The following is a 25,281-nucleotide window of genomic DNA, read 5'->3' as shown; positions in this document are numbered from 1 at the left end:
CAGTACAATAAGTGTCTGTCGATGTTAGTTATCAGGAATTTGTTCTTGTTCCCTTTGTCTCAAGACAACTCCATTACAATACACTGACAAAAGCTGAGATGGCAAAGCATTTGTACTGCATCAGATGTATCATACTTTGTACATTTTGTTTTTTTTAACTTGCAGCAACTGGATGAGTTCACAGATGTCAATGAGGGAGAGAAGGAGGTGATGAAGCTGTGGAACCTGCATGTCATGAAGCATGGGTATGTTCATTATGACAGTACTCAGAAGTGATAGATATGAGATCAGCCACCACATTAAAACCACTGGCAGGTGAAGTGACTGATTATCTAGCTACTATGGCGCCTGCCAAGGGCTGGCACCTGACTGTTAAAAAAACCTGTCTATTGAAATGCTCTTCTGTATTCTGTTTTACCTGCAGTTTCATAGCAGACAACCAGATGAACCAGGCCATCATGCTTTTTGTGGAGAACAGCGGTGCTCACATCATCCGCCGTAAACTCTGCCGCAACTTCCTCCTACATCTCGTCAGCATGCATGACTTCAACCTGGTGAGCACAGTCACCATAGACCGTGCCATGGCCCGTCTGCGACAGATTCAAGAAGAGCTGCCAGACACCGAGGAGGAGCAGCAGGACCAGAATCTGATACCAGCAGGAGCTTGCAATGGCAACGCTGTCATCTCCAGTGGGGGGAAGCAGGGCAAGAGAACAAAAAGTGCGCTAACGGACTGATACAGGCTGGACAGATTGACGGAACAATGATTATCGTCTTGTTCTTTTGTTTGTTAGTTGTTTTTTTTTTCTTTGTTTAATGAACATTACCAACCCTCTGGTGCTTAGATAGGTGGGAGCAGTGGTCAATGGAGGATGTGACCTGAAGCAGATCAATAAACAAGGTAAACAAGTTTTTGGAACTTGAGAACTGAACCAAATATGAACAATATAAATATGAATCACCCACAACTACACAAGCCAGATGTTTGAAGACTGGATGATGCAAGTCGAACCTACCTAAGATGAATTTTGTAGGGGCAACTGATGTATCTGTGCTTGGGTGAGAGTGAACAAGTTGAGAATCTTCTAATGCGACTGCCTTTGGTATGTCCTTGATACATTCAACTGTACTGAGACTACAGTTAAAACTGTTCTGGCAACATTGTCACTGATAGTTGTGTACACACAATAATCTTCTTGGAAAAATCGTATCATTTTAGCTGATTATTTTAGCACTTGGTGTTTGTGTTTAGAAAGCTGACCATGAACTTCTTTTCTCTTTGTTTAAATTTCCCTTGCGCCAAATGTTAAACGCAGCTTTTTCACTGTCATCAGTGGAGAAACGTTAGCAAGTTTGATTTCACTATTGTGAATTACATTTAATTTAAAGGGTCACACAATTAAGAGAACATCACAGTAAAAATTTACACTTGGCATTGATGCTTAGAGTATATAAAGTTTGTGGTAGGACTACACAAATGGATCATGGGTTTTACTGGTAGGTTGCCATAACAACAGTGTTGATGCTATAGTGTAAGGTTGGGTCTTGGACGAGGATAAATTCAGATTTTAGGTCCAGGCTAAAACTCTTAATTACCCCATAAGCCTGTGGCCTGCGTTGATAATAGCTCAAGAAAACCCAGGGAATTAACTGTTCAGAAAATGTTTTATTTTTCTTTAATGTTTTACACACAAAAAAAAAAAATACCAGCAGTGCATCAGCCCGTATATGGTGTATAGCATCAAAGATATAAAAGCCAACAGCTTTCTGGTGGTGCAGTCACCTGTAGTCATTTTTTAATGAGTTCTGAATATCAGTAACTGACTGACATCTGTATAATCACACCACACTGTGCCCCATTCTGAATCCAATAATTAACAGACTGCAGATCTCCTGTCAAAGCAATATGCTGTTTATTGGATGGTTAGTTTTCAGGTCCCATTAAGTTCTGTTAGGTGCAGTTTATGCCAAAGGAGAGGGAGAATATTTTCAACAGTTCTGTATATTTAGTGTCTTTTTCTTTTGTTCATTCCATAAGTTGTTTTTTTTTTTTGAAAAGCAGTAGTTTTCTAGTGTGCACATAAACTAGACCATAATCACAGACCATGCATAGTTTCATTAACCTTTGCTGGTGGACGCCCTGTTAACAGTGTGTTTTCTCCCTCCATTATTCATGGTGGGTTTTTGTATTCATCTGGAAAAAGGGACACATTCGCCATTATTGTCAAAATACCCTGTTAAAAACTGTAAACTGTACACTCTGGCTAAGGGTATTTTTATATTTAAAGAAATAAATTGCATTTGACCGTATCCATGGCCAGTTCTGAACATACATAAGCTGTGGTTACACTCCCTCCATCATGGTCAGTTGTATAGTAATACAGTGTGAATGAACTTATTGCCAAAATGTTGCGACTTTTAACTAATTAATATGAGCTCAGCTCTAGCATATACTGTTTGGTTTCTGGTAAAATGAAACTGACATGCATTGTGAGGGTCAGTGGATGTCACCCTGGGAAGCTAATCTGAATCCTTTCGGTCCACTTGCTTGACTGTAGTGGAGCATCTGTGTAGTTTGTCTGTGAATATACGATCTTTGGCATCTCCAAAACCTGGCCCGTGTTATAGACGTCAGTGACGTCAGTCGAGATGTTTTCGAAGCCGCAGCAACCGTTAAAATATTCAGGGGTTGCATATATTTATTACTATTGTTTCCCTTTTTATACTGCAACGCTATCCTTTCTTTATCGAAATACAAAGTTATATTAGAGGGTCAGCGTAAAAAGACCGTTCAAAAGTTAGGGGTAACGTAGCACAACGTGACGTCACTTCATTTTGAATGGAAGCCAAGCGCCAAATGCATTTTGAGCCCTTAATTATGCGAAACAAACCCAAACGGAGCATAAACCTTAAGGATGTGACATGCCAAAGCAAAGACCAAACGCAAACCGCCGCGGTGATAACGTTAGATTCGGAGTCGAGCTATTCCCCAAGGAGGGGTTGGGCCTCGCTGGTTGCAAAAGATAAATCTGACTCGTATCCTGCTTCTGGTGAAGACTTCGCCCAAAAAGGTCAACCACTGCAGAAGAGTTGCTGCACAAAAGGTGTTAAAATTGCACCAATTTTCACACGTACCAAACAGCAAAGCGAGAGTAAATGGAGCAATGATGGCAAGCTGTATCAGCCTGTGGGGAAGAAGCAAAAATCGGCATTATCTCTTCAAAGTAATGCTTTGCAATGGGTGAAAAGTCAACAGCAGTTATCAACACTTACAGTATCTCAGCTGACGGGGGGAGAGGAGCCCCTGTCTACCTGGAGAGGACATTTGTCACCCTCAGCTCTGTGCATCAGTCTGGAAGAAATCCAAACATCTGATCCCTCATTTCCAGTCCAAGCAGTGTTCAGCACTTTGCAGAGGAAAGCAAGACTACAGGATTGTGACTCCACAGGTGAGGCTAAGCAACACCTCCTTATTAGTGTGGCTGTACATTCATCTTATTCACTTAAAATGTCTTTCTCCTTTACAAAGCAGAAAACTCCCGGTATCCAAGCTCCTTGCAGAACCACCTAAAAGGGAAGAGGAAACAAGGAAATGAAAGCTCTGAGTGGACATCCAAGCGTCAGAGGTGCAGTCTTGCTGCACATGGTGCCGGTGGTGTGAATCACTGTCACCTGGCAGCACGGGATGTTCTGGAGAAGATGCAGGCCAGGAGCAACAAACTGAGTCGCACTCGCAGGCTGAGGCAACGGGAAAGGAGCCTAGAACGGCCGGTGACCAACTGTGAGCCCAACTCTAAATGGACAAATCATGCAGAATCTGACAGCCAGTCACCCATAAACTGTGACGTTTTCCACAGAGGTAAACCTCATACACTGATTGTTGTTGTTTTTTTTTCTAAGGCAGGTTTTATGCTCTAAGAAAATCAACTTTCCTTTGTCTAGGATCCTGTTTTGAGGATGTTCTCTGGACAGACAAGTACAGTCCTCAGCAGTCCAGTGAAGTCATTGGCAACCCTGTCTCAGTAAATAAACTGCACAGGTGAGTTTTGTATATTTGCTCTCTAATCCTTTCACTGATAATCTGGATGTATAATTAGGGTGAGCATTTGATTTTTCTCTGTTTAGTTGGCTGAAGAAATGGAAACTAAAATCTGACTGTTACGAGAGGAGAAAAGTGGAGGAAAGGAAATCAGAAGAAAACAGCAATGGTACACCTCTGCTTTGATGCACATACATCTTGCTCTTTTGGCTTTGCTTAGAGTCAGGTTTTTAATATGACTTCTAATGAGCCATGGCCATAAATTTTGTCACAACCCTGCTTATTTTGTGGTATTCATGTACGTAGAGTTTCATTTTAATGGGATTTTTGGTCAGAAAGTAATCACTGTCCTCTTGCACAGGCCTATGGGACTGTGGAGACTTCCAGGGAGAAGCTGGGGCCGAAGACGACATCGAGGAGCCGCTGTGTAATGCCATGCTGATAACAGGACCTCCAGGTGTGGGGAAGACTGCCTCAGTGTATGCCTGTGCTCAGGAGCTTGGATTCAAGGTTGGAGTCCAGTCTCTTTGAATCCATGCTGCCAAAGGCTGATCATTGCATATGTATTTCTGTCTTTACACTTGAGCATGCCAAAAAAAAAACCCAGCTTGATCAAACATTGATTCTTGGTAGGGTAAAATATCAAAAAATGGCTTCACCACTGAGAACAGTAATGTCATATCAAAAACCTGAATACATACACTACCAGTCCAAAGTTCTAACACACTTTCCTACTCAGCTGAAGGAGTGTCACAGTTGTACTTTAGTAAGTTGACACTTGTATAACTGGTTTAAAAGGCTCACTCAGGTGAGCTAGAAATAGCCAACACATTGCCAGGTGGCCTTTTTATTTTTTTTTTTTTTTTTTTTTTTTTTTACCTCAGAGAAGATCCAGAATTTGGGATATACTGTTTTCCTTCTAATGGTGTAAGGTAGACCTGATTATGTAAAGTTTTTGTGAAGTGGCGCTGCACAAATAAATTTAACTGAATTGAACTATTTGGCAGTAGTCAGAAAAATCAGCAATTCTAACACTGCTTATTCTGAATGTAAGGAAGTCACAAGGGCAAATTTGAAATTGTTGATCGCAATGGGTTACTTGGCCAATGCGGATATTTTATGGCCCTTTCTACGGGACCGAGTCAGAGATTTGCTGCTGGTTGATTTCACATTAAATAATCTTCTGGACATCACACTTCTAAACAGGGAATAATCTTTTATTTTATTTTCCTTTTCAATCAAAGATATTTGAGGTGAACTGCTCCTCACAGCGCAGTGGCCACCGTGTTCTGTCCCAGCTCAAGGAGGCAACCCAGTCCCACCTAGTGGAGCCGTCGGGGAAGGATCCGCTGAAACCTGCCTACTTCAAGAACTATAACAGCTGCACTCCTAAAAGTAAGACTTTATCTGGCAGGAGATGACTGATAATCAAATAATAATACAACGTCTTTTACCTACTTAGACAAGCCTCCAACAGAGTTTGTTGTAAAAAAGCTGAAATGTATGGTGTCGGGTTCATAGAGGGTTTATTTGTAGACAGGAATTGAAGCCTCGTTACCATATTTACTAAGCATTTGTGGTCTTTACTTTAACAGCAAAAACAGAGCATCCTAAAAATGTCATCTCTACCTCCAAAAGGAGGGCAGCGCAGAACTTAGGCCGCTCTGGTCACAAAACAAAAACTAACCCAGCCACAGTCACTTTGGCCAACTACTTTAAGATAAAGGCCAAAGCAGATCACTTAAACTTTGGCGGCCCGTCGCCATCTGAAGAACCAGACGGCAAAGAACTGGGCGAACCATCACCAGACTGCAATCCAACAGCACCGCCCAACAAAAAGACAGCCACATCACTCATTCTTTTTGAAGAGGTAAAGTTCATCCTGCAACCCAATGCTGTAGGACTTGTAATTTAACAGCTACGAGGTCCATGATCACGGTCCATCTGGGCTGATCTGTTTGCAACCATCTGCTCCCACAGGTTGATGTCGTATTTGACGATGACATCGGTTTCTACAAGGCCATCAAGACGTTTGTGACAACCACTAAAAGACCAGTCATCCTGACCACCAACGGTAAATGCACACACAGTTTAATTTTGAATAGACCTGAAGATGATCTGTGATGTAAAATGAATGCGCTCTTTAGATCCCTCATTCAAAGAGAGATTCAACTGCAGCTTGGAGGAAATCATTTTCAAAACCCCATCAGTGGTAAGTCAAACTCTTATTCCTGCGTTCTTGTACAACCATATTATATAATATATATTTAGTATATTTATTCCGACGAACCCTTTGCTAGCTTCCCACACATGCAGAATTATTGGAACAAACATGAGCAAAATGGCCCAGTTTGTCTTAAACACACTCCGTCTATTTGAAGGCAAGTGTCTGTAGCTACCTGCAGCTGGTGGGTTTGGCTGAAGGTGTGCAACTGGAGTTGCACGATGTCAGCAGTCTCCTCAGACTAACCCGAGGAGACATCAGACGCTGCCTGCTGCAGCTGCAGCTCTGGGTGCACAGTGGTGGAGGACGGGCATCTCGGAGTGGAGGCTCACGTGAGGAGCCTCATCATCTACAGTGTAAGTTTCTCTAAATAAAACACAATCAAGTTGCCTTATATAGACATGGCTTTTGTTACAATACACCTTCAATACCGGTACAGATTTACAGCAGTTTTCTGGATTTTTCTACTCTAGACTCAAATGCTGCTCAAGCGAGTGCCAGTCTAGACTCTCAGCGTCCTCCTTGTGGAACAAGCTGCACTGCCAACATGCTGGGCCTCCACCCTGTGACCCAGGTGCAACTGCTGAGCCTTCTAAAGGCAAGTATTCATATCTGTATATACTCTCTGAGATTTTCTCCAAAGAAGAATGTACTGCATCTGTCAGTAGTGTTTGTTTTTTATTCTGTCAGTGTCAGTGCTGGTCTGAAACAGACATGAACAAGCTCCTGGGCGTCCTAGCAGAGAGCTGGAGAAGGTGTGTGCCTTTTCTCTACTCCAACCTGGAGCTTCTTCTGTCCATCGGGATGAAAAGAACTCCACATCACTTTGTGGACCAGGTGACAACACCTGGGTTGGACAGTGAGCTGGCACCCTCTGATGCTGATCTTCTCGCCCAGCAGCTGAATGGAAATGTCGACCTGAAGGCATCAGGGACCAACAGCAAATATGTTGGGAAATTCTCCAGGCTTAGCAGAAAGAAACATGACACACAATCAGGAGCCCCTAGTTCAAGAGAGAAGACTGAACAAAAAGCAGCCAAAGTGGAAACCAGCTGTTTAGATGCCCTGACTGACTTCTTTGACCTCATGTCATACCTCGATGCTACACTGCCGGCTGCAGCGCCACTTGTTTCAGGCCCATGCAGGCCTGAGGCGTTTGTCTGGACAGGAGCGGAGATAAAGGACGGTTTGGATGAGTTGAGCAAGGAGGAAGAGGACAGGAGCTGGAGCCAAGAGAGGCTGTTTAACATTCAGGCTGCTGTTGAGGGCTTGGGGAGTCACAGGTGCTGCTGGCGAGTGTATGAGGCATGGACTGAAGCCCAAAAATACAGACAGGACGTGGAGGACAAAACGTGGATGAAGCTGGTGGAGAGACTGACATTACCTGCCTCTTCCAAAAGACAGAGCCTCAACTATAGTTTTCAACCTCTGTGTGCACCAAGGTGAGTCTGTTCTCCTTGTCAGCTCAAACTGAAAGTGTATTCATTTGAAACAAATGTGTAAAAGCACACTGAGCACTGCAGTACCATCTTAGAGATGTTTGTAAACTGTATTAGGAATATTACAGTTCAAAGGAGACGAAGCACATAGATGCATGTGGGTGCAGAGTGTTTTAATACCTTCATATTTTGCTTTTTCTCAAATCTTGAGGCCCATGGCATTAAACACAACATTATAAAGCAGAGAACTAAAACATTAGTTTTTCACCACGCTTGTTACACATATGCTCATCCCTGCAGTGTGTCCCGAAGGAGGTATGAGCTGAGCCGGTCTGTGTTTGGCAGTAAATCCCTCGGCCTGCTGGGGAACAGACAAGCTGTCAGCATGGACTACATGCCGTTCCTTCGCTCCATCTGTCGCGCTCGGAGAGCACAGCGACAGGAGGAAGAGCCGTTCAGGTGAGCAAGACAAAATCCAGCAGGTTTACATCCACTTCAGGAGGCCGACAGTCATCAGATCAATGTGTATAATTCACATTTATGGGCTATTATAATGAAGCCTGTAACATTAGGATAGTTTGTGATTGTTTATTAAACTACAGTGATTCCTTACGGATTCTTTTTTTTTTTTTTATCCAAGCCAACTAGTGCTATAAATGAAGGCTTCACTTTGAGTCATAGTTGGATTAGTTTCAGGTTTTACACCTCAGTTTGACTATTCCATGTGATTTTGTTCATCAGAATGATTGCTTGCAGCCAAAAGTCAAATGATTCATCCTCTACCTTAGGTGTGTGAGCCACCTCAGCAGCACACGCCTGGGCCTGTCCAAGTCAACTCTGCAACTCCTTGCAGAAGATTTCTCAGAGACAAGTCTGCAAGAGTCTCCTGTTCTCACTACCTCACCTCACTCAGTACTGTACTGAATTTACTTGGTGCTTGAAATGAATTTTACACATTTGAGATACGGTTTTATTTAAATGGAACCAAAGAAAGTAGAATTATATATTTTTTTAATAAATTATTTTGCCACCATTTTAATGTATTAAAGATATTTGATCATGTACAGACATGGGTTGCTGATGAGGCAACTAAGATTCTTTTTATTAAATAAAGTCTAAGACAAAGGAACATGAGCAGAAATCCTCAGACAGGAGATGGTAGCAGACAACTATTGCTTGATGCAAGTGTCCAAAATGACAGTAACAATAGTAGTGTGCTCAGTTTCACTAAAAAAAAATGTTAAGTCCTTGATGTAACATGAGGAATATTTAATACTTTAAACCAACTTCCACCAATTCTCTTTAGGGTTTAAGTTCAATACTGCTCAGAATGCCACTTAGGTTTGTTTAAGCCGTCGGGGCACGAAATCGGTCCATGTGGAGGCTAACTAGAAGAGTCCACTCTAAGCAGCTCATAAAAAGCCACAGCCTGAAGCAGGGCATCACAGAGTTCCTCCCCTCCTCCTCTGCTCTCCATTTTGAAGGAGTTCCTGTACTTAACCAGCAGCTCTTGGGGAAAATGTATTCTTGGAAGCTTGTGTGTCACCGACTCAGTCATCATTTGCCGCACAGTCTGTGCCCCGCTGGTCCGACACTCACCCACCATCAGTCCAAAGTGGCGTCCTACAGCAATGCGCATCATGTTGAGAACTCTGTGAAAGAAATAAAGGAGTGAAGTTCTGCCACTTCATGGACCTTCAGCTACTTCAAAACTTGTGGTTTCTTGGTGCCACAAACAAAAGATAAAGGCAAAACACACTTAAAAATTTCTTTGTACAATTTATTGGTACCATTTACGGTAAATAGTCAAAAAAACATCCAACTTTTATCCCACCTGGGAGGAACATTGGACTCAGGTGCTGAGTTTCTAGGTTCCAGTAGAGCGAACAGCATGGCCTCCACAACCCTCATGTGGGCCATGACAGGGAACAGAGCTGTGTTCTGGACTGAGAGAGAGGATTTCTCTATGATGTAGAAGTCTGCTGAAGGGAGGACTTCCACAGCTGCAGAGACCTGTTTGCAGAAAATAGTACAATTTACAATTGTATACTGGCTTATGTTCCCTACAGGGGCAGGTCTGTGAGAGAGTTCACTGAACTGGTCAGTAACAAAGACTGATAAATACTCACATCATTCAAGTAAGAAGAAGCCATATAGGTTCCCTTAAGGAAATTAGGACATTCCAGCTTTTGCCAGTCCAGTACCATCATCCTGCAGTCCACATGTGCCCAGGCGATTTTATTAGTCCCACACACTATAGACACTATGGAACTGGCATCCTGAATACACAAGTACACAATCATGACAAGTGATCCCAGTGAATTCTCCATCTTTTAACATTTTGACAACTGAAATAAGAAACACTGACTATCATAGACACTGTTCTTGCTTTGTGTTGTACCTGTGTTGCAACAGATAGATGGACTATGAAGGGACTACATACGTCTTGTATCATTTTCACACTCAGTCCATGTCAGTCACAAAAGCATCTGCATTCATTGTTTCTTTTCCAATTTAATTACATTTTTCCTCTTTGTCAACTGTCTATATATCTTAAATGTTAACAGACTAGAGCAAAATGTTTTTTTACTGGCTGTGAGAATGCTCAAACACAATCTCTGTAAGCTGTCCATATATTGGAAGGAAAATGACCATTCAATCCACAAGCACGGGACCATAACCTCACCTCCAACCAGGACCTGTCAATCTCTGGCCGGATAAACTTGGCCAGCTGTATCCTCACTTTCCTCTCCTTCTTAACCGGGTTCAGGATGGAGTTGAAAACTATGACAGCACTTTTATGCTTCAGCAGCGGAACATTCACCACACTTTCCAGAGTTGAAAAGGGTCCGTTTTTAGTCCTGTACTCCACAATGTTGTGACATTTGCGCCCTCTCAGAAGCTTGACACCGGCCAGCTCTGACGCTGTGGCGTTGTTGAGAAGCTGGAGGATGACGTCTCGCTGCTCGGATGTGTAGCAGGCGTCCAGAGACTTGTTGCTGCCCCCCTTGCAGGGCTCACAAGTGGAGGAGAGGGTGGCGTTCAGGGTCTCAAAGCATGCCACTTGAATCCGGCTTCGCCAGCAACATGTGCACTGAAGGTACCGCAGCTCCAGCTCAGGAAAAGAGCCGTGGTGAGGGCGGCGGAATAAACCGGACTGTCCTGCATACTGAGCTGTGGAAGAAATACAACGAGAGAGCTCACTGGTCAAATGTGCCGTGTTTAGGTTAAAAATGTTTTTCAAAAGTTGGACATAAATACAGAGCCCTCCTATAAGATAACCTTGTGTCAACTTGTGAATAAAACACGTCAGCCTCGAAGGCAGGGAAACCAAAGGAAAAATGTTTAAACTGTGGAAAAGTTAACGTTAATGCAAACACTAAAAGCTGGCAATTAAAACTAACGTTAGCTAAATTCGGTCAGCTCCGCATTACTTGTCTGTGGGTTCAACGTTATGCAAACAGTGAGTACAGGACAAAAGTGTCACTAAAGTTATTTACCCCGCTGAACAACCGACGATAAGAACCGCCTGGCGACCCACATCGTGATTCAATAAAGTAAATAACTTCTCTGTTAAGCTACAACATCGTGCAGATTTGACAACTTCTCCCTTTGAATAGTGTCCAGCGCTGTACAATTGACCGGTGTTGCACAACACCACCACTTCCAAAGGTTCCGGAGTGCTTCTTCTTCAGCCTGTTTACTGGCGAATGAATATTAAAGGTGTATACCGCCTCTTAGTGTACGGGAGTCTACAAAGTCAATGCATGAATTTACTGTATAATTAATATTATACAGTAAATTATAGTTATATTATGAACTTAAACAATTATATTAATTTCTATTAATATATACATTTTATGTTGACATATCCTATAAATGAGGTTAAACTAAATATCACAAACATCTCAGTATTGTGCAATACAATTCAATAGTAGCCTATGACAAACTAGTGATTTACTCTAGTCTTCATTTAAGTGGGCTACAGTTTTGAGGTACTTAAACATTTTTGATACTTTATGCTTCTACTTGACAAAATTTAAGAAGTAAATATTATAGCTTTTATCAAACTATTTAATCATCAATCAACCATAAATTAGCCATAATAAACCAACCAACCAAATACAGTGCCTTGCGAAAGTATTCGGCCCCATTTTTTTAATTTCTATTAATATATACATTTTATGTTGACATATCCTATAAATGAGGTTAAACTAAATATCACAAACATCTCAGTATTGTGCAATACAATTCAATAGTAGCCTATGACAAACTAGTGATTTACTCTAGTCTTCATTTAAGTGGGCTACAGTTTTGAGGTACTTAAACATTTTTGATACTTTATGCTTCTACTTGACAAAATTTAAGAAGTAAATATTATAGCTTTTATCAAACTATTTAATCATCAATCAACCATAAATTAGCCATAATAAACCAACCAACCAAATACAGTGCCTTGCGAAAGTATTCGGCCCCCTTGAACTTTGGGACCTTTTGCCACATTTCAGGCTTCAAACATAAAGATATAAAACTGTAATTTTTTTGTGAAGAATCAACAACAAGTGGGACACAATCATGAAGTGGAACGAAATTTATTGGATATTTCAAACTTTTTTAACAAATAAAAAACTGAAAAATTGGGCGTGCAAAATTATTCAGCCCCTTTACTTTCAGTGCAGCAAACTCTCTCCAGAAGTTCAGTGAGGATCTCTGAATGATCCAATGTTGACCTAAATGACTAATGATGATAAATAGAATCCACCTGTGTGTAATCAAGTCTCCGTATAAATGCACCTGCACTGTGATAGTCTCAGAGGTCCGTTTAAAGCGCAGAGAGCATCATGAAGAACAAGGAACACACCAGGCAGGTCCGAGATACTGTTGTGGAGAAGTTTAAAGCCGGATTTGGATACAAAAAGATTTCCCAAGCTTTAAACATCCCAAGGAGCACTGTGCAAGCGATAATATTGAAATGGAAGGAGTATCAGACCACTGCAAATCTACCAAGACCTGGCCGTCCCTCTAAACTTTCAGCTCATACAAGGAGAAGACTGATCAGAGATGCAGCCAAGAGGCCCATGATCACTCTGGATGAACTGCAGAGATCTACAGCTGAGGTGGGAGACTCTGTCCATAGGACAACAATCAGTCGTATACTGCACAAATCTGGCCTTTATGGAAGAGTGGCAAGAAGAAAGCCATTTCTTAAAGATATCCATAAAAAGTGTCGTTTAAAGTTTGCCACAAGCCACCTGGGAGACACACCAAACATGTGGAAGAAGGTGCTCTGGTCAGATGAAACCAAAATCGAACTTTTTGGCAACAATGCAAAACGTTATGTTTGGCGTAAAAGCAACACAGCTCATCACCTTGAACACACCATCCCCACTGTCAAACATGGTGGTGGCATCATCATGGTTTGGGCCTGCTTTTCTTCAGCAGGGACAGGGAAGATGGTTAAAATTGATGGGAAGATGGATGGAGCCAGATACAGGACCATTCTGGAAGGAAACCTGATGGAGTCTGCAAACGACCTGAGACTGGGACGGAGATTTGTCTTCCAACAAGACACTGATCCAAAACATAAAGCAAAATCTACAATGGAATGGTTCCCAAATAAACATATCCAGGTGTTAGAATGGCCAAGTCAAAGTCCAGACCTGAATCCAATCGAGAATCTGTGGAAAGAACTGAAAACTGCTGTTCACAAATGCTCTCCATCCAACCTCACTGAGCTCGAGCTGTTTTGCAAGGAGGCATGGGCAAAAATTTCAGTCTCTCGATGTGCAAAACTGATAGAGACATACCCCAAGTGACTTACAGCTGTAATCGCAGCAAAAGGTGGCGCTACCAAGTATTAACTTAAGGGGGCTGAATAATTTTGCACGGCCAATTTTTCAGTTTTTTATTTGTTAAAAAAGTTTGAAATATCCAATAAATTTCGTTCCACTTCATGGTTGTGTCCCACTTGTTGTTGATTCTTCACAAAAAATTACAGTTTTATATCTTTATGTTTGAAGCCTGAAATGTGGCAAAAGGTCGCAAAGTTCAAGGGGGCCGAATACTTTCGCAAGGCACTGTAAGTTAAAATGTGGTTCACCAGCATCAGCTAGAATATTAAAATGCTTTTTATACACTAATGCAGAACAACAATATTAATATATGTAGCACTATGACACTGAAAGGAACCATCTTGGTGCATGATGGGTACTTTTAATAAGTATTTTTAGAATCGGGGAAGTATCAGTCCAGCACAGTCTGTATATACCCACAAAATCATGAGAAGTCTAATCAGGCAGAATAAGTAAAGTGTACCAAAAATGTCACAAATTCAAGTAGGTCTTAAACTTTCTTTTTTATAAGTTGCAAAAGTGTGATATTAATGTTTCAGTGTTTTCATCTATGTAGTCTCTAATAATAAATGGTGTAGTTGTGTTTACCCTGCATTTTCATTAACTGGAAATTATGCTTAAATGAACAAAAATGTATTTAAGATGGCCCACACTGACAGTACAATCTATATCTCCTAAAATGAAAACACCTCATCTACACCAGTCAACCTAACAGCTTTCTATGAAATACATACAAGTTTATAAACCTGATACTGTCACTTAGTCTCTCTATAACATGGTGAAATCAGTTTCACTTCCTTTCTCTGTTATTTCTAGACCCCTGCATTTGTGTACAGAACAATAAACCTCTGCTAGCAAGAGGAAATGCTGGGCCACTGGCCACTGAGAAGAAATTTTTTCAGCTACTACAGGGCAGAGTAGCTGTGAATAATCAGTATGGAGTTAATACTTAGTAGCTCTTTTGTTGGGACTTAACTGTCTTTCTGGCAGCTGCAAACTATACCTTTATCTATGGCCAATTTGGAAAGAAATAACAAAATCCTACTTGATTTGGTGCGACAGCCAGGTAACAACGTGTGTATTGACTGTGGAGCTCCAGGTGAGTACACCGACAAAGATCCATAACCAAACTTTTCCCCTTTCAATCAGGATATTACCACAGTTTGATGTTTGCTTAACTTTTCAACAGTATATGTTTTCTCAAAGGTCTCATACTCACTTTTTGTATTAATAGAAATTTCATTGTACAGGGAAATACGTTTCCTAACTGTGCATATGACAAAATAAACACTTTGAACCTTGAACCTTAATACACGTTTATTAAAGTTTGAAATACAGTAAACAGTGTCCTATTTCATTTGGCCATTTGATATTGTTTGTTAACATAACTATCTTCAAAATAATGTTTTATAGCCAAGTCACACTTTGTACTTAGCTTTAATAAAGGGAAGTGGAGCCTCTGTATAGTCTGTGGTATGACCTCATTGTTCCTGAGTATAACTCCCAACACTTTGTTGCCATCACTGACATGGACAGTTAACACAGTTTGTGTCTGTGTGAAAGCAAGAAACAAGAAATTATACTTTGGTTTATTTCACTGTTCCTTGTGCCTGCAGGTTTGTTGTTTACATTTGTCTAGAAAAGAAACAGCAATTTGGACTTTTGTGTTATTGTACTGTAGTGTAATTTTAACTCACAGCAAATGTTTGTGAGTTTGCGCCCTTCTTACAGTGTAAGCATTGTGATATATGCTTTTTTTTGCTCCCAGAGCCTGAATGGACCTCATACACTCTTGGCATCTTTGTGTGCCTGAACTGTTCAGGGATTCATCGTAATTTGCCCTCTGTCAGCAGAGTGAAATCCATACGTCTGGATTTCTGGGAAGACTCGTTAGTAGAGGTATAGATTTGTACTTATACAGCAGATAGCTATTATTCATTACATTTAGATTTTTATTTTTATATATTGAGAATTTGCACTGTCCACTTAATACTGGGCCATTATATACATCAGCATTTTATGTATGTTTTATATTTCTTATTTTAATTCTTGATTGCTCTTGTTCTATTATCTTTATTATCCTGAATTTCATACCGGCCTTTTATTTTCAGCATTGCCTCAAATTTATGTCACCCTGTCTTTGACATGAAATAGACTACATATTAGTTTCTGCTATAACCTTTTAAAACTCTGGCTTCAGTTTATGCGGGAGAGGGGAAATTCTGCAGCCAAAGCCATTTTTGAGAAATGTGTCCCTGCTTTCTTCTACCGGCCGCAACAAACAGACTGTATGTGAGTAACTGTGTGTATTCACCTAATTAGCTCAGTGGAAGTGAAAAGTAAAAACTTAACAAATAGTTTATTTAGTGAATGGGAGTGGAGCAGTTCGGTGGCACATACAAAAAGAGGAACAAACAATAAGGGTTGGGTACTGAGGTGGAGCTCCTTCTGTAGATCAGTGACAGGTCTGCACATTTTTACTGACTTGCATTTACTTAAAACTTTGTGTTTCATCCGTAAGGAAACATTAATTTGTGTTTTGCACTGCTTTAAGTGTTCTTAAGGATCAGTGGATCCGTACAAAGTATGAAAGAAGAGAGTTCACAGGAGAAAACAATCACTTTCAACGAGCTTATAGTGCAGGTAATTCCTGACAGTCTGTTAACATAAAAACATTCATCTCATCAGCACAATATTCATAATTCTGACTTTGTTTTCTATATACACCATAAGATGCAGACTTGTTTTATTTCACCTCCTTTATTTATTTAATGTGTCCAGATCCATTTCAGTCAACACTATGGAAGAAAGGCAAAGACAACAAACAGTTTCTCAAGAGGATTTTTCTGTTGTCCCGGACAGACTTCACCCTCAGATACTTCATTAAAGAGGATGTGAGACGTTTCTTTGCCCTCACAGTGTTTTGAGCATACTTGGGTTATATTCAAATACCTGTTTGTTTCTTATCTTTTAAAATGTTTCCCCTACCCTTCTTATTACAATCAAGTCCAAGGTTCCCAAAGCTGTTGTCTCCATGAAGGATCTGAATGCAGTTTTCCAGCCAGAGAAGATTGGTCATGTTCACGGTCTGCAGATCTCCTACGTGCAGGACGAATGCACAAGGAATTTATTTGTTTATCACGAGCATGGGCAGGTATGCTTAATGAATAAGCCTAATCATTCTCTATGTTAATAGTATTTTCAGCAATCTCCATAGAAAGATTAAAACTAGCAATGATTTGCCTCAACTCATGTTTAATAAGATAATCAAGGACTGACACATTCACAGATATTAAGAGTGAGTAGAGGTAATTCATTGTTGGTTTTAGTCTCTGTATGGGGAGTGTTGAACAAATTGTTTATATAAAAAAAGACTGGTCATATCCTTTAACTGCCCTAGGGCTTTGAATAGATCTGAGAAAAACAAGTTCAGCAGACCATCTCAAACTTACCTATATACTATAAACCTGCACAACATCCAGATAATATGCTTACAGGGGTGGAGTTTATTCTATTTATTAGTCTTCCTGATAACTTTAGCTTTCTCTGATGCCTCACAGGTAATTGTCTCCTTCTTCAATGCTATTCGGGCAACACGCTTGGCATACCTTCAGAAGAAACATCCCACTCTTCGAGACAGTGATGTGAGAAAACATTTTTATTAAGATGAACTCAGGCTATTAAATTGCATTGTTTGTTCAGTGACACGTTACCTGTGTTTCTTTACACAGTTAATACCTCTGTTAACAAGACTGCCCTTGAAAGAGGGGTACATGGAGAAAACTGGCCCAACGGTTTGTCAGTTGTCTTCATTTTTTAGAAAAATTATTTGGATTTATAACTAATTTGAGTAATTGTTTTGACTTTCTTTCTCTCTCTCCCTGTCCCTTTGTCTATGTGTGTGTCTGCTTCTGTATGTGTGTGTTCAGCATCGAGAGCCATTTAAGAAAAGGTGGTTCACACTGTGTTCAATGAACAGAAAGCTTCTATACTTCAAAACCCCACTGGTAACGAACAACGAATTTGTACAAAACATTTTATGTTAACCATAAAATGTTACTTATATTACTATATATACTTATGTTCTTCTTTAAGCACATCTCTTTCTGTTGGTCTTCACTGTTAGGATGCCACAGAGCTGGGCGCTGTCTTCATCGGCACAGAGAGCCATAGCTACTCTGTTTCAGAGAGCACCGGCAAGAGCAGAAGGGGAAGTCGGTGGCACTGGGGCTTCACCCTGTACACTCCAGGCAGGCAGTTTGTCTTCATGTGTGAGCAGGACAAAGAGAAGAAAGAGTGGCTGGAGGCCTTCAGAAAGGTCATCTCTCAACCCATGACCCCAGAGGACTATGCTAGTAAGACACTATCATTACACCTGATACAGTGTCTTTCTGTTTGAGCAGATGAATTAATGGTGAATTACATTCTGCTACTGAGTTTATATATGAACATCCACCCTTAACTCTCTGTTTGTTTCTTTCTGTCTGTCTTTGATATAGATGAAGCCGACTTGACAAGGGTGAAATGAGTGGAACAATTTTATCTGCTAGCTTGCAAAAGCTATTGATGCAATGAGGAGAAAGTTTCCTTCTGGGCCATAACAGACTGAAAGCCTTACTTATTAAAGATGCTCCTGAACATCTCACCGGGAAAATAATAAGAATCCAAACATTTTAAACTAAATAAAAGGAGACAAAGCCTGTTTTACTGGCAGGACTGATCCACAACACTGACAAATGATCATCTCTAACATACTGCACAAGCTACAGCCTCTGTGATTACAGTGCGACACTCTAGAGAAGGGTAAATCAAAAGCAGTGTCTCTTGTTCTGATTGTATTCTTGCTGCAATCACTGCCATGATGAGAACTCATAAAAACATTCTTGTGAAATGCATTCTGAAAACTGGAACCAAATACTGTAAAAATAGTGACTATAGATTTTATGCACCGTATGCTTTTTTAAATTTTGTATTTTTGTATTTTATACTTTCTCACACAGTTTCATTTTAGCTATGTATTTTAATAAACAGAAATATCTTCTTAATCTGACTACATTTTATACAAAACTGATCTGCTTTTTTGAGCATTTTATAGGTATATACTGTACATATGCTTCTGGCCATGGTGATTACCATTAGGCTGCTTAACAAATAATTTACACCCCTATCCCTGCAGTAATGATGTAGTATCCTATTAGTAGGAGTGTTTACTAAACTGAAGAATTGCTAGAAGCACAATAAACGTATTCTTGGGAAATTCTATTTTAGCCATTAAACAGTATATGTTGACAGGCGCTGCCGAATAATGTAAGATGTCTCACTCTGTACCATTCTCCCGGTACCAGAAATGTCATGGAGCTTAGAAACCATCGAACATACAGTACAAAACATTAAGATCCCTGTGTCTAGTTTATATCACAGTTCGTCATTACAGTTAGTACTGTCAATAGACTTCCAACGCTCTTTCTAGATAGTCAAGAGAGTGGGTGACCTCAAAGCTTTTAAGTGACATTTCTAAACAATATACGATCTTTGCTCACGTTCACGCAGTCACTGAATTGGAGGGGCGTGGCGGAAACACGCCTGCTAGCGCCCGCTAATGCTGTAGCTGTTAAGTTAGTTTGTGGGTTGTCTGGCTGGACGTACCTGCTGCATCCTTATCTGACTGAGTGTACCTGGCCGGTGGGCTTTAGCAGAGGCGCCTTGTTGCTATCCTGGTTATTTAACAGTTTGTAGAGCTCCGTGTCAGGGAATCTTCTGTTCCAAACCAGTGTAGACCGGAGCTGAAATGCGAACGTAGCCGTTAGCAAGCGAGCCAGGCCAGGAGAACTGGCTGACTGTATCCGTCACCCGGACAGGAGCATACATGGTTCACTCAAATCAGTTTGCCGAGTTGGTTGTCGACACCAGAGAGGATGCGCAAAGACGTGAGGATATTATTAGTGGGAGAGCGTAAGTAAAGCTGTCGTTTACACTGTGTTGCTCATGTAAGACCTGTAAGGATAGTACTCACGTTACAGTGCATTGATACAGGTAGCAGGGCAGGGGGTTGCAGACAACCTGACGTGTGTGTGCGCGTGCACATTACTTCATTCGTCCCTACACCTTTCCTAACATTTATTTACCCAGCATGTAATCCATGTTATTTCACTTCGTATATCACAGAGAAAAAAAGAGTGTTCACTTTGAATTAATGCCATTTAGGACTTTGCCAACCTTTCACTTGTGTCGAAGATCACTGAATTTGATGACTTCTTCCTATTTTGATTTCCCCTGTTCAATGATGTCTTTGAATATTATTGAATAAAGGGCAGTGGTTTCTAGAGTATTTTATTTTACAGAACTGCTTTTCACATTTGTTATTGTATGCCCCTGGTACTTGGTACCTCTCCACTGGAAACCCAACAGTTTTGAGAACTAGGTTGTTTCCTCATATTAAGACTAAACCTCAAATTATTAACAGATCAGTTAGGAATTATGTTTCCATAGTTAGGTTTGTATGGAATTGAGTGTCCATAATGTCACATCTACAGCGTGCCCCAGGCGCATGGCCACAGTAGCTTGTGAAGCTTAATGATAATTACTTTGATATAAAGTTAATGAGTGATGTTCCCAACTCTCAGCAAACATCTTCATATCAACTGTAGCAAGCTATTGGACAAACTTGATCCAGGTTATGGTAAACCTTTTGTTTCCCCCCTGCATCCACAGCCAAAGTGGGGAAGACGTCTCTCATCATGTCTCTGGTCAGCGAAGAGTTCCCAGATGTGGTATGGAGAAAATTCTTATGTCAGATATTGGTAACCTTGATAATGCCTCTACACCTTGAATGTAATGACCATCTACTTTGCGGAGTTGAACGCCACTGTTTTGACTGTTTTACTGAAGTCCCTGATCACCTGTGTCCCTCCCAGGTGCCCTATCGAGCTGAGGAAATCACCATACCCGCAGATGTCACTCCAGAGAGAGTTCCCACACACATTGTGGACTATTCAGGTACTTTGCGGCCATGAGTAGTGTCTTCAGCTATTTTATTATTGTTATTATTTTGCAACTTGAGAAAGAAGGACACTATACTGTTTTTGGACTGTGGTCCACATGTCTTTCTCCAACAGAGGCAGAGCAGACAGATGAGCAGTTGTTTCAGGAGATCTCCAAGGTCAGTCAGCACGTGATGCATTTCTGTCTTACACTCAGAGAGAAGTGCTGAGTTCAGGTAAAAGCCTAATGGGCTTCTTGTGTTGGTCTCTCTCATAGGCAAATGTGATCTGCATTGTCTACTCTGTCAACAATAAGAAGTCCATAGAAAAGGTGAGTCAACTCTGTTCTAGCATTTCCGTGATTTGTTTGTGTAGGAGCTCAACAGTGTAACTTTTCATTGTGACTGTAGAAATTGAGAAATGTCTCTCAGAGTGATGGTTCTCATTTTTATCTTTTCTTCCTTTGCTTTCTAGGTCACCAGCCACTGGATCCCCCTCATTACTGAGAACACAGACAAAGACAGCAGGTATGTACCTGTGAAAAAAGGTTTATTTTTGTCATTTCATGAAATATAGTATGTGGGAATGAAGAGCAGGCAGTCTCACTTTGGGTATGTGCATGTCACTGCATGAAATGAGCCACAGCTTTTATGGGAGGGAAATCACTTAAATGCACTACTGTACAATGAAAAATACTCTTATATTAGCAGGCACTATATGTTAAATTTGCATTGCATGTAATTACTTAGTGTTAATAGTTTGCGTTGTGTGTGTGTGTGCACTGTTGGCTTGTCCAGGGTTCCTCTGATCCTGGTGGGGAACAAGTCTGACCTGGTGGAACACAGCAGCATGGAGACCATACTGCCCATAATGAACCAGTACACTGAGATTGAGACTTGTGTTGAGGTGAGGTAATGACCATTCTGTTTACCATTGTTAATGTTGAGAGAGTGGAATATCAAATCTGTCCTGATTTACCTTATAAATTCTACTATATTCAAGTATTTTTGACTCAGACTACAGACAGACATGGGTGTGTTGCACAGAAGACCAGAGTCCAAATGCTAAAACTGTACTGTAAAACTGTACTGTTAGTTATTAACAGAACATAAAGAGGGGAAGAAACATGACAGCCATACAGCACTGACTGCTGGAGGAAGCAGGAGCTTTGTAAAAGCCAAGAGGAACAGTTTTGTTTTTAGGTTACGCTTAATACATTTTTATTTGTATTTCTATCTGTAGTGTTTTTAAGTAATTTATTAATCTATTCATTTGAAGTAAAATATTACACAATCTCAAAACGGAGTACAGTGTTTTAAAATATTTGTTACATGATGGCAGTATAGAAACAATAATTACAGTTTAGAAATCACAGTACAAGAGGATTGGGTTCTTGACATGGACCATGAACTCGGCTCAAACTCAGAGTGTGAAATATTTCTGAGTGTGATGAACACGCTCCTGATGTGTGAGAACACTGCTAAATTCGCTATCTCTTGATCCCCTCCCATGTCACTCTGTAACACAGACTATTATCTCCTAACCTGTGGCTTTTTTCAGACTGGTTAATCAGGCATGGTGCTCAGACAGCTCCCGTGTGTTAATACCCTGTCTGGCCCTTACTTAGCTCTCTCTCTCTCTCTCACACACACACACACACACAACACACTTACAGCACATACAGACTGGTTCTGTTAACATTACAGTGTACATCAACCAGTGCCACACTGTTTGGCCACCAGGTTCCAAAAGCATAAAGGTTTTTAGATACTAAAAGTCTATATGCAGGGTACACTGGAGTACTGAAAACACCCTATATGTGTTATGTACAAACTCCCTTCTTCCTTTTTGTGCTGTTTATAGTGTTCAGCAAAGAATCTGAAGAACATCTCAGAGCTGTTCTACTATGCCCAAAAGGCAGTTCTGCATCCCACAGGCCCCCTCTACTGTCCAGAGAAAAAAGATGTAAGTAAGCAAAAATAAACCATTGGTGAATCTAGTGTCCTTAGTTTATCGTTCCCTGGTCCTCGATACTTGATCCTTGCTCGACCTCTCGTCGCAGTTTCTACTTGCATTTGTTCTTTGCATTTTATTTGGGCGGGACTAGCCCCTAATTTCCGCCGGTTGTATTCTGTCATGGTCACCGGATTTGTTCCCACCCATTCCATCTCCGATCCGTCCGACATGCAGCTCTCTGGTCCACAAGTGAGGGAAACATAGATGCAGTTTGTTGAATTGGGATTCATTTAATGTCAATGCAGCACAATTGACTGTGTGATCAAAGGGTTTTCAGGTTATTTTGGGTAATTGAAAATCTGAATGTACTATATTTACATTTGATGTTTAAAAAAAAAACGTGCAGTATGAAATCATTTTAAGTAACTGTTTTTGGCTCTTTCATTTCCAGATGAAGCCACTTTGTGTTAACGCTCTCACTCGAATCTTCAGAGTGTCAGACCTAGACAACAATGGGATCCTCAGTGATAATGAGCTCACCTTCTTTCAGGTAAACCTGCTGTTGTAGCTGACAGTCGGAATCAGAATCAACAGAAAGGAGGATTTATCAGTGAACCTCGTGTTCTTCTTTTGGGAGCGAATCTGTTCCGTTACCTCTGCACAGTAATCTTCCTGCTTGTTTGGACTCACTTTGATGTTTCTGTCCAACTGCTCATAGCGGACATGCTTCAACATCCCACTAGAGCCCCAGGCATTAGAGGATGTAAAAAATGTGGTGAGGAAGAATTTGAGTGACGGCGTGTGCGAGGACGGACTCACTCTGAAAGGTATGAACAGGTGCACTACCTCCTCCTCATGCTCACGTACACACAAGCTGTATCCATGTTGTTCCTGCCTGTTTTCTTCAGGGTTCCTGTGCCTCCACACTCTGTTCATTCAGCGAGGTCGCCACGAAACAACCTGGACTGTGCTGAGGAGGTTCGGATATGACGACGACCTGGAGTTAAATCAGGACTACCTCTTCCCGCCGTGAGTCTTTATTTTTCAGACGGCCACCACCAGCTGCTTCCCGTGTGTGATTTTGCTCAGCCTTCTGAAAGACCTGGTGCTACTTCTAAACTTCATTGTTTTTCTATTCAGATGTATTGCAAAGCTTCTTCTCCCCTGTGATTCATCTGATGATTTCCCTCACTGTGTACAGTATACTGTCTGAGGGACAGTGGTGGAAAGCAACTAAGTACATTTACTCAAATACTGTAGTTAATTACATTTTTCAGGTATTGAGTGTTTTCATTTTGTGCTGCTTCAGCTTCACTACATTTTAGAGGCAAATATTGTATGTTATACTCCATTACATTTATTTTAAAAGTTACATTTCAAAACCAGATTAATACAAAAATGAATAATCATAATACTTTATTCATCTCTGGTGGAAAATTAACTTCCAGCTGCAACATTAAATGTGACACACAGAATAATGCATCAGTAATTATAATAAAAAAAAAAAAAGATATACATTAATGCAATTCTGCAAAAATGAATACTTTTTACTTTTAGTAATTTATGTTTTGATGCTAATACTTTTGTACTTTTACTTAAGTAACATTTTGAATGCAGGAAGTTTTCACTGTAGTACTGCTACTTTTACTTAAAGCTACAGTATACAACTTTGTCCAAATTATTATTTTTTTATAGAAATCTGCTCTAAAACTTGTCTTATTGTGGAGAGGTGCTGCCGAAGCCTCCTGGGACCCAGACTCATTGAACAGCAGTGCAGAGATATTAGCTTCTAAAAGGGTTTGAGCAGGATTAGCAGCTCTAACCAGAGATTTTCAGTTATTTCTGCTTGATCAGTAAGTTTTGTTGCATTCTCATTTATTGTAATTTCTTAACGACAAATACCTGAAGAGCTGGGCAGAGCATGATGGAGCGTAGCAGGTCATAGTAGAGCATAGTGGAGCAGGGAGAGGGAGCGCTGGGTGGAGCGGAGTGGATTGGTTTGGAGTCTCATGCTAGTGTTACTTTAAGTTACATCTGATCTGAGTAGTTCTTCCACCACTGACTAGTGACACTGTTTTCTCAAACATAAAGCTTTCTTTTCATTTGATTCTAAACACACTTGGAGGTGTAGTCAAACTATCAGATACTAGACTCTGTACTTTACATAACACTTCAGTCACTGTTAGCCAGGAAAGATAAAAAGGTAGAATGAATATGTGCATTTTCACCACACCTACTAAATGTGTACACAGGACTATTGGGTCACATTTGTAATTGAACTATAAGATATATCCTTTTTTATGGTAATACCTTTATTTTATCTCCTGTTCTGCCCAAGCTCATTGAGTATAAATCTACTTTACATTATTTCACACTCTCTAGGTTGAAAATTCCTCCAGGCTGCACCACAGAGCTCAATCACAATGCCTACCTCTTCCTCCAGAGCGTCTTTGACAAACACGACAAGGTACAATCCTGCATGTCTGGTTCTTTATTTACTTAGCTTTTACCCAGGAGCAGCACTTCATAAAAGCTGCTCAGTACTGCAGAAAAACCACAAGGTTTGAATAAAAGTCAGACTGAACATAGCAGCTTTTGCTGAGTTCTGCTTTCTGTTGCCATGTTTAGTGTCTGTGAATGTGTGAGAGCTTGCGTCATGTTTGCTTTTTCAGGTTTAAGTGGCAGGAAACAAACTAAGCGAATTATCTCTACATCTAATGAGCTCAGGCATTCCTCTCAGTTCACCTGTCTGTGAAACACTAACTGACCTTTGCATCTATCAGGACCGTGA

General features: G+C 40.7%; 5 protein-coding genes across 7 annotated transcripts in view; 4 read left to right on the top strand and 1 right to left on the bottom strand.

Moving 5' to 3' along the window:
* Nucleotides 1-2,310, top strand: part of suz12b (SUZ12 polycomb repressive complex 2 subunit b) — a 13,356-nt gene extending 11,046 nt beyond the window's left edge. For both annotated transcript variants that reach the window (XM_020596987.1, XM_020596986.1), the window contains exons 16-17: nucleotides 166-245; nucleotides 425-2,310. In XM_020596987.1, the coding sequence (XP_020452643.1) occupies nucleotides 166-245; nucleotides 425-737 (393 nt within the window). In that variant the 3' untranslated portion in view covers nucleotides 738-2,310. The remainder of the gene's footprint in view (nucleotides 1-165; nucleotides 246-424) is intronic.
* A 73-nt stretch (nucleotides 2,311-2,383) lies between these two features.
* atad5b (ATPase family AAA domain containing 5b) lies at nucleotides 2,384-8,645 on the top strand. 2 transcript variants are annotated; one of them, XM_020596985.1, is made up of 14 exons: nucleotides 2,384-3,449; nucleotides 3,533-3,859; nucleotides 3,943-4,039; nucleotides 4,126-4,208; nucleotides 4,401-4,549; nucleotides 5,284-5,434; nucleotides 5,635-5,909; nucleotides 6,020-6,113; nucleotides 6,187-6,251; nucleotides 6,421-6,619; nucleotides 6,737-6,861; nucleotides 6,954-7,705; nucleotides 8,003-8,161; nucleotides 8,491-8,645. In XM_020596985.1, the coding sequence occupies exons 1-14, from the start codon at nucleotides 2,840-2,842 to the stop codon at nucleotides 8,624-8,626; spliced, it is 3,222 nt and encodes a 1,073-aa protein (XP_020452641.1). In that variant the 5' UTR covers nucleotides 2,384-2,839; the 3' UTR covers nucleotides 8,627-8,645. The 2 variants fall into 2 exon arrangements, with proteins under 2 accessions (XP_020452641.1, XP_020452640.1); XM_020596984.1 differs by having other exon boundaries at nucleotides 3,530-3,859.
* Nucleotides 8,646-8,719: 74 nt separating this feature from the next.
* On the bottom strand, nucleotides 8,720-11,398 carry tefm (transcription elongation factor, mitochondrial). Its single transcript, XM_020596988.1, has 5 exons — nucleotides 11,203-11,398; nucleotides 10,389-10,876; nucleotides 9,832-9,981; nucleotides 9,537-9,715; nucleotides 8,720-9,354 (listed from the first exon to the last, which is right to left on the bottom strand). Exons 1-5 carry the CDS (start codon nucleotides 11,243-11,245, stop codon nucleotides 9,087-9,089), a joined length of 1,128 nt encoding a protein of 375 aa, XP_020452644.1. The 5' UTR covers nucleotides 11,246-11,398; the 3' UTR covers nucleotides 8,720-9,086.
* Nucleotides 11,399-14,415: 3,017 nt separating this feature from the next.
* On the top strand, nucleotides 14,416-18,548 carry LOC109958438 (arf-GAP with dual PH domain-containing protein 2-like). The gene is made up of 11 exons (XM_020597085.1): nucleotides 14,416-14,653; nucleotides 15,323-15,453; nucleotides 15,755-15,846; nucleotides 16,109-16,197; nucleotides 16,336-16,448; nucleotides 16,562-16,708; nucleotides 17,115-17,198; nucleotides 17,286-17,348; nucleotides 17,484-17,561; nucleotides 17,681-17,909; nucleotides 18,054-18,548. The coding sequence occupies exons 1-11, from the start codon at nucleotides 14,566-14,568 to the stop codon at nucleotides 18,080-18,082; spliced, it is 1,143 nt and encodes a 380-aa protein (XP_020452741.1). The 5' UTR covers nucleotides 14,416-14,565; the 3' UTR covers nucleotides 18,083-18,548.
* Nucleotides 18,549-19,122: 574 nt separating this feature from the next.
* The window catches only part of rhot1b (ras homolog family member T1), a 15,196-nt gene continuing 9,037 nt past the window's right edge, over nucleotides 19,123-25,281 (top strand). Inside the window, exons 1-12 of the mRNA XM_020597132.1 lie at nucleotides 19,123-19,506; nucleotides 20,266-20,324; nucleotides 20,469-20,550; nucleotides 20,670-20,713; nucleotides 20,812-20,865; nucleotides 21,009-21,061; nucleotides 21,332-21,440; nucleotides 22,398-22,499; nucleotides 22,942-23,040; nucleotides 23,209-23,317; nucleotides 23,399-23,519; nucleotides 24,873-24,957. Coding sequence (XP_020452788.1) covers nucleotides 19,470-19,506; nucleotides 20,266-20,324; nucleotides 20,469-20,550; nucleotides 20,670-20,713; nucleotides 20,812-20,865; nucleotides 21,009-21,061; nucleotides 21,332-21,440; nucleotides 22,398-22,499; nucleotides 22,942-23,040; nucleotides 23,209-23,317; nucleotides 23,399-23,519; nucleotides 24,873-24,957 — 954 coding nt within the window. The 5' untranslated portion in view covers nucleotides 19,123-19,469. The remainder of the gene's footprint in view (nucleotides 19,507-20,265; nucleotides 20,325-20,468; nucleotides 20,551-20,669; nucleotides 20,714-20,811; nucleotides 20,866-21,008; nucleotides 21,062-21,331; nucleotides 21,441-22,397; nucleotides 22,500-22,941; nucleotides 23,041-23,208; nucleotides 23,318-23,398; nucleotides 23,520-24,872; nucleotides 24,958-25,281) is intronic.

This window comes from Monopterus albus, unplaced genomic scaffold (genome assembly GCF_001952655.1).
Source record: "Monopterus albus unplaced genomic scaffold, M_albus_1.0 scaffold32.1, whole genome shotgun sequence".
NCBI lineage: Eukaryota > Metazoa > Chordata > Actinopteri > Synbranchiformes > Synbranchidae > Monopterus > Monopterus albus.
Note: the sequence above shows the minus strand (reverse complement) of the source record. Positions and strands in the feature narration are given on the sequence as shown.

Excerpts from the sequence above, each read along its gene's own strand:
- atad5b (XM_020596984.1), top strand. The coding sequence starts at position 2,840 with ATGGAAGCCAAGCGCCAAATGCATTTTGAGCCCTTAATTATGCGAAAC. Across the intron at positions 4,209-4,400 it reads ATCAGAAGAAAACAGCAATG|GCCTATGGGACTGTGGAGAC; the intron begins GTACACCTCTGC and ends CCTCTTGCACAG. Across the intron at positions 7,706-8,002 it reads CAACCTCTGTGTGCACCAAG|TGTGTCCCGAAGGAGGTATG; the intron begins GTGAGTCTGTTC and ends TCATCCCTGCAG.
- tefm (XM_020596988.1), bottom strand. The coding sequence starts at position 11,245 with ATGTGGGTCGCCAGGCGGTTCTTATCGTCGGTTGTTCAGCGGG. Across the intron at positions 10,877-11,202 it reads ATCGTCGGTTGTTCAGCGGG|CTCAGTATGCAGGACAGTCC; the intron begins GTAAATAACTTT and ends TTTCTTCCACAG. Across the intron at positions 9,982-10,388 it reads TTGACAGGTCCTGGTTGGAG|GATGCCAGTTCCATAGTGTC; the intron begins GTGAGGTTATGG and ends TTGTGTATTCAG.
- LOC109958438 (XM_020597085.1), top strand. The coding sequence starts at position 14,566 with ATGGCCAATTTGGAAAGAAATAACAAAATCCTACTTGATTTGGTGCGA. Across the intron at positions 16,198-16,335 it reads TCAACGAGCTTATAGTGCAG|ATCCATTTCAGTCAACACTA; the intron begins GTAATTCCTGAC and ends TAATGTGTCCAG. Across the intron at positions 16,449-16,561 it reads GATACTTCATTAAAGAGGAT|TCCAAGGTTCCCAAAGCTGT; the intron begins GTGAGACGTTTC and ends ATTACAATCAAG.